Source organism: Synchiropus splendidus, chromosome 12, assembly GCF_027744825.2.
Source record: "Synchiropus splendidus isolate RoL2022-P1 chromosome 12, RoL_Sspl_1.0, whole genome shotgun sequence".
Taxonomy (NCBI): domain Eukaryota; kingdom Metazoa; phylum Chordata; class Actinopteri; order Syngnathiformes; family Callionymidae; genus Synchiropus; species Synchiropus splendidus.
The window spans coordinates 6,685,312-6,694,836 of record NC_071345.1 but is presented as its reverse complement, the minus strand read 5'-3'; the positions used below and the strand labels follow the sequence as shown (position 1 = coordinate 6,694,836).

The window sequence follows — 9,525 nt, the reverse complement described above, 5'->3', positions numbered from 1 at the left end:
TAATCCACTAAATCCATAAATATTTTTGAAAGATTGATCTCTGTGCTATTCTAAAAGTTTAGCCAGGGTGTCTTGTGCATGTTCAGTTTGGCGTGTTTGTCAGATTGTGCTAATCCAATCTTGGCATGTCCGTCAATGAGCAAAGCTGTCTGTGACAACAATTAAAGAACCAGTTGTGCTGTGATGCACTATACTGTAGATTAAGATTCTTTTAAAATGTCATTGTTTCTTCATTTTAAATGTTCTCATACACTAATTCTCTTTCAGATGTTGGAGGAACATAGTTATTTTTTTACATTTGTTGAGTATTTTATTCCCATTGATACACAAAAATAAACAATAGAGAAGAGCAATATTTTAAATTCATAATTAATCTTCATCGTGTTCTTTAATCTCAGACTTGGCTCTTCCTGTTCATCAGGATCAAATTACTACCAACCAGATGTGGTTTTATAACAGGGCAGATAATGGAGGAACAGCACATCCTAAATATAACTGAATTAGTGACTGCAAGGAAATAACAAAGTTGGGAATAACAACGTCTGCTCTTAATTTCCATATCCGAGTGGAACAACAAAAAACAATTGCATTTCTGAAGAAAAAAATGTCATCTAATGTAGTTAAAGAGATACTTCATCTTCCATTCATGTTTATCCCTTGGGTCAAACCATTACGTGCATCGCATGTTTCCAATGTTGCGTGTGTGAAATCCCTCTTAGAAGGAACTCTATACGTTCCTGACAGTAAGAAGATAACACATGCAAACGGACAGTCTCAGCCTGTTGTGTGTCCACTGTTGTCCTGTCATGGACTGTCTCTCTGTCCAGGGTGACCCCTGCATCCGGCCACCATAAATACTTAATATATAAATACCTGTTTTTCCAGGAAAGACAGAGGGACAACATAGGGACAAAATCATTCCCTGCCCAACATCTGAGTGATCTTTGAAGTGAACCATGGCACAGGTTGTCATCTGTCATCATTTCAGAGGTGGTTATTGTCGTCTTTTAAGTCAAAACACACACAGTCCCTGAAGATACTTTCAAGTCCTGAAGCTGCCGAACATTACAGAAGAAAGACCCAGGGCTGCGTGGAGATATTGGATGTAGGTTTAAAAACACACCCTCGTCTAAACCCCTTCTGTCTCCTGGCTAATTCCAGTGTATTGTCTTCTTGACCCTTGCTGATGCAGCAGACGTCATCGCAGCGTGACATTGTTCTCCCAAATGGGTTTAGGTGGCTCTATCCCTCAACTCTGATGCCACCACTCAGTCAATGGATCCAGCACAGCCGCAGCGTCTCTGCTAATCCCAGACTGACACCAGCGCACACCTGAGCAGGAGCCCATGTGACCGGCTGGTCTTTATAAACCACTGTGGAGTCCCTGACGGCAGCGCTTCAGAGGCGTGTATGAGTGAGGGGGCCGCTGCCTCCCTGCAGACCTTCACAACAGCAGACAGGGACTCGAGTTGCCAGGCAGGACGTCCTCAGAGGTGGGCTCTCAACTGGGGTCTCGGCTGTGCCAAGATGTTTTTCCGCATCCCTCGACTGACCCCTGGATATATTCGATACCTTCAGGTGCGTAAGATGATTTCAGGTGATCTAATTCGATGGATGTTAAAAGCAGGGACATGTGTGATGGAACAGATCCTCTGATAAACAAGTCAAATCCCTCTGTAGAGTCTCTGAGCTATTTTCTGTAGAGTCAAAACAGATGCTTATTTGAGTAAATAAAGATAAACAAGAACAGCACAGTGGAGTGTGTTTGCTCCGTTGCATCTAAATAATTAGGTCCCTGGTTCAAAGCTCACTGGAGGCTTGTCAACGAGGAGTGTTTGCTTTGAGTTTGTGTGGATTTCACGACTAAAACAAACACAGAGGCCACTTCATCTGAACAATGTGCCTCTCCATGCAGTGTAATATATACTTTGAAAAGTACATTTATGACTTCACCAATTATAAATAATACCTTGTTAGCATGCTTGCTATCTCATTTGTTCTTGTAAAGTTCAGTAAAACTATGTTAAAGTGGCGAGGGCTCAAAAGTGTATAAACAAGTGTCTGCAATGTCAAGTCAAATAACATGAAGCAAATGATATGCACTAAGCAACATGTCCATATTTTTTGTATGTGATTTGAAAAATAGCTTGATAAATTGAGCTGGTGTTCAATAATGTACAATTATTTAAGCAATTTATAGATGTGTAAAATTATGTTTATTATACTTGTCTTAAAAATACAAAACAATCATTAAATTAAAGACAAAGATAAATTCAAACAATATATCTTCTACCATATGGAAATCTGAAGGCTTGAAATATTTCATATCAACTAGATGTTAAGTATGATAATTTAAAAAAGCAAACAAACATTAACACAAATAATTACTAAGATACTGACATAATATATATATTTATTTATAATATAATAAATTCAGTGTGAGACTGAAAATAATGACACTATTACAAGAGGGAAAGACATGAAAATAACAGTCAGTTATGAAAAATAACATCTAAATTTGAAGAGCTAAAATGAAAGTAAACATTTTAAATTAATGGACAGTTAAACAAGATACACTGACAACAAAAAATGTGTTGAAACAGTTGTGTGTGTGGCTGGTGTTTGTGGTGTCAGGATTAGAGACAGCAGCAGCCTGTCTTTGAGTGGATTTGGAGCAGGAATGCAACAGCTCCCGGGGTCAGCTAAATGCCTTCTAATAGGATCTCCAGAGCTCAGCCACCAAACTCATGCTCCTGGTGGGTATTTCTGAAACCTGCAGCTCCATTTAGAGGAGTGCGTGTGCAGCTGTGTGTCATCCGTCTGTCACATCATCATGTGGGATAAGACTCGGCTAATAAAGTGGGGCAGTTTAGGCTAAGCCTGTTACATCACGTACGTGGTCGATGCAGGCGTCGTCCCTGAGGAGCGGGTCAATGGGACGATCGCCACCACTTGTGTGTGGCTGCTCCTCGAGGGTTCAGTTATGTTGAGGATTTTCTGGCAGGGAATTTAGTAGAGTCTGTATTAACTGACTTCATATCTGACTTTAGGGGAGGCTCCACACTCCACACTCACAGAGGAACACAGACTGACTCAAAACAAAATGGAGTTACTTGCACGACTCTTCCCGTATGGTAAAACCATCGCCGGGATGAGGAAGGCCTGCGACCAGACCCAGGTCTTTAAGGACTCTTCCATTGCCCAGACACGGAGGATGCGGTCACCAGCCTTCACCCTGGCGATGATGGTGCCTGGGAGTGGTTGTCGTGGCAACAGAGGCGGTGCTGGGGCAGGTGGTGACCCATGCTCTCTCTTTCAGACTCAGGCAGCGCAGACTGTGCTGCAGAGCCGGGAGAGCCCCGTCATGCCCCGCATGGCCGTCCTGTTGGGCTTCATGGGCATCGGCGTGTCAGGCTACAGCTCCCGCCAGCTCACTCTGCACTGCAAGCCCTCCAGGCACCTCTTCAGATGAGCAGGGAGGAGATGCAAGCAGCAGAAACAGTGAAGAGAAACCATCGACATCACTCACGACACAGCTTCAAACCACCCATCACCACCGTCTTTTGAGATCGGATAGTCGCCTTTGGCTTTTTTATCTCACATCCCAGTCCAAGAAAAAACATTTGTTTCATCCTGATCCCTGAAGTGATGTCCTGCAGCTGTTTCCAAGATCAGTCCGAATCTCTCAAATTAAAAACACCACTCAATTTATAATCACAACGCAACATGATGCTGAAGTTGCTCACCAAACGGCTCACAATTATATCATCAAGTTTCAGCATGTGGCCTCCAGTTGGAGCTCCAGACGGGAAATCTAATTCATTGATTCAATATACTATCGAGAAGATTTTTGCCCTCAAGCTACATGCTGTGTCACAACAGGTCAAACTGTGTACTGTATTGCGTATAACCAGCACTTGTGTAAATGTAGTATTAATTGTTGGATACTACGAGACTCAACTCTGCTTGCAGTGACCACGTTTTTACTGCACTTTTGAATGCACTTTTTAAATAACTAGATATTGCTGAAATATAATGAACCCTGGGCCTCGAGTTTGACATATGTTCCAGGGGTGCACGTAAACCTGTGGCACCGAGACTCCACGTCTTTTTACAACCTATTTTGGCAAACTTTAAAATGATATTTTTCAACAAATCTTCTTTTTAATATTCAGAGTGAATTAACAGCATGATTTTTGGGAATTAAGATTTATTAATTTATTTTACTTGTTGCAAGGCTGGACCCCATTCTCTAAAGTGTTTATTTCTTTTTATTTATATATATTTTTAAGGACAATAATGTGCATAAATATCATTTTTACTCAGGCTACATATCATTTTGCCATGTGTCTCTCTGTCACAGCTACTGGAGGCTCCATTAAATAAGATTTCTCCCGCAATCGTCCGATTAAGGGGCTCTTGAAGTGCACCACTCATGAGCGTCGGCCCATTCAACTTCCTGTCATTTTAGTGTCAGGCAAATGTGACTTGCGACTTTGCACGTGTTTTGTAAATAACCTGCACTTGATGATGTACAATGTACAGTTCACTTTGATGCTGCCAGAGATTAGTAGAACTCGACTGAGGGCGCTGCCAGCTTTTGTTGCGAGCTGGACTGGGTGGCATCCAGCTGGATGACGCGCTGCCCTGTAGCCGGGGAGCCTGGACGGCCATCCTGGACTCACCTGGATCAGCACGCAAACCCACCCGGATCTCACCCAGTTGCGCGCCTCTGTCGCTCCAGATGAATCTAGCTGCCTGACCTCAGAGGTCTCTTAACTTAGTCAGTTTTTACGTGATGTTCCGAGCGAGTCCTCGACAGCAGTTGAATGTAACTGTGACGCACAGACATGTCCTGGCCCTGGCCGGGAATAAAGACTGGATCAACAGGGAGATTCATGGGGAAGCAGGTCACAGAGCAGCCTTGATCTGATTAGCATGCTTGTTCTTTTGGGCCTGGCTTAGGTGAGGAGGGTCACTGACCCTGAAATGGAGACGTGACAGAGCAGCTCTTGAAGACATGGGACGTGCAGATGAAGGTTTTGAATGATCAGTGTAAATATGTTTTTTTTTCTCAAGTTGTGTATGAGTAGCTGCTAAACATGAAAAGATTGAATTGTCACTTACTGTACTACAGCACCTTGAATACTTTTGTTATTCTGTTGTTATTCCAATAAAAGAAATTTGTAATAATTCCACAGTGATCTCTGGGTCGAATGACATGATATAATTCAAGATATATTATATATATATGTGCTTCGAATCGGAGAATGAGAATAAATTAATATTGTGACCAGATAAAATGGAGATAACTCTGACTTAAGAAGTTCACTTTTATGTCAAGGGGTGTTTAATTTACATTTCCTCATTCGTAAAGTAAAAATGACCCACCATAGAAATGCACAACTTGTCCACTGGATAGCAGCACAGACTTCTGCACAGACGCCGCTCAACCCTCAACTGGAGCTGCTTGTGAATCATGCTGAACTTTTATTCCTCAGGTTGCTGAATCAAGGAGTACAAAGTGAAGCCAAACCGGCCTGAAGGTCACACGTTTCATGATGTGAGACCTGATGGTTGGTTGACTGTGGATTCTGTTAGACGGATGGATGGACAGACAGACAGACAGACAGACAGACAGACAGATCGATAGATAGATAGATAGATAGATAGATAGACAGACAGACAGACAGACAGACAGACAGATAGACAGATAGATAGATAGATAGATAGATAGACAGACAGACAGACAGATAGACAGATAGATAGATAGCTAGATAGATAGACAGACAGACAGACAGACAGACAGACAGACAGACAGACAGACAGACAGATAGATAGATAGATAGATAGATAGATAGATAGATAGATAGTTTTCATGTCCTTTACCAGCGGTTCCGGTTCAAGGCCCAGGGTTCTGACCCAGTACCGGTGTAAGCTGCTTTGCATGGCTACATTAAAGGACGTCACTCAAGGCTACAGTCTTTAATCAGATCTTACAGTTCGGGCTTTACTGAGAAAAAAGTAAGCCTGTCACCCCCAACAGCACCGTCCACTGCACTTTCACAGTCACACGCTTGTTATGCAGACCTGACGTGCCGGTGTGTCCGGGCACTCGATCAGGTTCCCAGCCTCCAGGAGGAGACTCGTCAGGGACCCACAGACACGCACACAAGACGTATTGTGCAAGGGACTTCGCAGGATTCAGGGTCTTGTTTCAGACTTCTGGGTGAAGCCACAAAGAGCTCAATGTCTAAAGGATGAGAGGAGTGAGGACATGGCTGTGAGCTCTTCTTAAACCCTCCAAACTGATGTATCCTTCTCAAAGTATCAATAGGAAGCCAGTAGCTGGAGAAGCCTGATATATTGGTATGTACTCTGATTTGTTCCCCTCAGGCGCTACATTGAAGCAGGCGATCATATGGTGGGACTCAAACAGCAAGCCGATACACCGCCTCCAGGTAGATCTGGATCATTGTTCACGCGGATGCAAGAAGACATAGCATATCTTTCAGACTGTCACATGATCTCTTCATCTGGAGCTCTTTTTCATGATAATATCAATTTTCTACAAAAAAAATCCACAACAACAATCTATCAAACATGTTTTCCTTCTTCTACTCAAAACTGTTGACACATTTGCGTTATACTTATTCTTAAAATACAGAATTATACACTACTTGTTCTTCTCTCTAGTAATAACATTCAATTCTATACTAAGAATATTGAACTTATTTTCCAATATTTATATATACAGTATATCAAATGCTGGAAAAAAAAGTATAAATGCAAGTATCATATTAATATAATATACCCATAATATTAGTTTGTTGTTTGGTTGGTTGTTTAAACAATGTACTTTTTCATGTGATGGATCCTTTTGTTCTATCAGAAAAAAAGAAAATAATAATATACTCAAGTATTTTAATAAATCAAATCAATGTGCTTAAATACTTCAGTTAACCGTATGCAAAAAAAAGTCAATGTTTTCTACTACTCTTCTGAGTTATGCCATTCAGGAAGGGATTTGTTTATATCAATGACTAACCTGCTGTGACCACAGGATCTGAGCTCATTCAAGTTTAGCCACTGTTTCTCCACTTACAATGTGAGCTTCATGTTTAACACAGGTTTATACTGCATGTTTGTGTTTCCCTCCAAACGTCTTGGATGAAGCAGGTAAACACGACCTCAACCTTAAACACACACGGACGCGCATGCTGTGACCGAGCAATTCTTTTAACCCGAGTGGAAGGCTTTAATGGGCTTGAGTGCTTCCCTGCGTGTGTCCATTCTCAGTGACACAGCACATTCTTCCTCTCTTTAAATGGCTTGTCCAACGGAGGAAGAGCTTAGCCTTGTTTAAATATTCGCTCTCTCTTCAGCTGAGCCAAACACACTTCGTGCTCAGGCGCTAATGATTTATTTTTAACACAGGATCAGTGTAACACTCAAGTATAAAAGTAATTATATACAGGAATTCTATTCAGTGTCTTACAAGTTATACTGAACATAAAAAATAGATACAATGTAAAAATAAATAAATAAATGTCTACTTCGTTATTATATATATATATATTTGCAATGTAGTCTTGTATTACTGCAACACGACGACTTTAAAATGAAGAAAAAAAAGAAAAGACTCATTGGGTCTCTGTACGATTTTAGAACTCACTAATCTGACAGTGTTTAAGGAAAAAGTGTTAAAGACAAATATTTAAAAGTAAGTAAGAACTCATGAGTCAGCACGATGTTTTACACTTTGACTACTTAAATACATGCATGTAATTTCCCAGCATTCTTGGCTATTGAGCTTCCAACCAGGTTCAGATATTTGAAGGCGCTTGAAACTACTTTATTTTGTGGTTGTCTCAATGGTAGAATGCAGTTGCTACCATGTCACCTGCTGCTCTCACTGATACTTCTGTCCAACACTTCTACTGCTTCATCTGCTGCTACGATGACAAACATTACGAATGGAACGTCTTGTTCCTCCTCATCCGACAGTAAACAGCACTGTCAGCACGAAACGGCTCCATTGACTAAAAAGGTCAACAATGACTCAAGACGAGCGTCTTTGTCGACTTCAGAGTCGACTGCTCCTGAGACAAATCGGGTTGTCTGCGGTGAGAAATCCGATGAGTCGCTGTATCGGCGCTGTCAGGGCCACCCAGATACTGAAGTCTGCTCTGGACATGCTGCGCGACTCAGGCCTGTGAGAGCAGTTTGAAGTGAACCGCTGACCCTCTGATGACCTTCAGTGTCAAAGGTCACTGGAGGACAACAGACTACAGCGCTTTGTGTCAGCTGCTGCACTATTAAATTACATTAGGTGGACACTTTTATCCTGAATCAGCATGTAGCGCCACCTTGCTTCAGGACTCCCCACTGGGAATCGAACTCATGACTCTTTACTCCACACAAGTGCTGCGAGAGTTTATGTGCTAAGGAATATAAATTTGAAACAGTCACTGAAAGATTCACATGGATCAAAAACAATTGGGAGCCAATGAATGAATGAAACAATGAAGGTAAAAGTGAAAAAAAGAGGGTGAGAAAAGTTAAAAGCTGGAGAATATGAAGCCGTGAAAATAGCAGATGAAGAAATAAAAAGAGAAAAATGTCAGATTAAAATAAATACTACACTGCTTTTTGGTGCCCAAAGAGTAATAATAACTAGTTTATTAATATTAATATTAACATTCATTAAAAAAATGCAAGTGTCACTCAAAAATTATGTAAATAAATTAGCACAATAAATTTCCTCGGACAAAACCGTTAAGGAATTAATGGGCAGTAGAGTTTATTTGGAGTGAAAATATTAAACATCTCAACACAAATGAATCTAAAAATCATTTTCTACTGCTCACTGGCCGGACTGTGGGTGTCACCTGAGCAGGGCACATGCAGACAGATCTCTCCCTCCTACAGACAATCAGGAGTCAACTGTTACCCCCTGGAACTGGAGGAGGACCAGGAGAAAACCCACAAAGCACATGGAGTGACCAGTGCCAGGTTCACTCTGACCCCTGAGTTGGCTCGCCTCCCAGTTGGGAGGCTACAGCACTTCATCTGTGCTTCAAATATCTGTAAGAAAGTCGAGGAATGAATGACTGGATTAAGGAAATGGAAAGCATTGGACGGTGTTTAATGAACGATAAACCAAGTTAATGAATAAAGTTTCCAAGGAAATGATAACCATCAATATAATGTCTGAGTTAACAAATGACTTGGAAAAGAAAACACTTTTCTTTTTTTTTGGGTGGTTTCAACTGTAGTGTAATGAAAGTATGATGAGGAAGAAGAACAGACATTTTCTGTGGAACAAGTCTGGTCAACATGGTGAATGCATGACTTGAATAAAAAGACGTGTTAGAGAATGAATGAGTGACCCACCTTGCTCAATGGCACAACATTATTAGCATCACATATCCTGACAATGAAGTGCATTCACGCAAGAAGTACAGTCTCGAATTACAGAGAATGATTTTGACTCACTGAGATATTTTTACGGACACATGAGCG

The 9,525-nt window shown here is 41.3% G+C and overlaps 1 protein-coding gene across 1 annotated transcript; it reads left to right on the top strand.

The window, feature by feature from the left end:
- Nucleotides 1-1,435: 1,435 nt before the first annotated feature.
- zgc:193593 (uncharacterized protein LOC564090 homolog) lies at nucleotides 1,436-5,201 on the top strand. The gene is made up of 3 exons (XM_053881211.1): nucleotides 1,436-1,578; nucleotides 3,051-3,247; nucleotides 3,320-5,201. Exons 2-3 carry the CDS (start codon nucleotides 3,104-3,106, stop codon nucleotides 3,470-3,472), a joined length of 297 nt encoding a protein of 98 aa, XP_053737186.1. The 5' UTR covers nucleotides 1,436-1,578; nucleotides 3,051-3,103; the 3' UTR covers nucleotides 3,473-5,201.
- The last annotated feature ends 4,324 nt before the right edge of the window (nucleotides 5,202-9,525 follow it).

What these genes read in the sequence shown, in the direction of transcription:
- zgc:193593 (XM_053881211.1), top strand. Translation starts at nt 3,104, where the DNA reads ATGGAGTTACTTGCACGACTCTTCCCGTATGGTAAAACCATCGCCGGG. An exon ending in CCTTCACCCTGGCGATGATG is followed by an intron (nt 3,248 to 3,319) that starts GTGCCTGGGAGT and finishes TCTCTCTTTCAG; the next exon opens with ACTCAGGCAGCGCAGACTGT.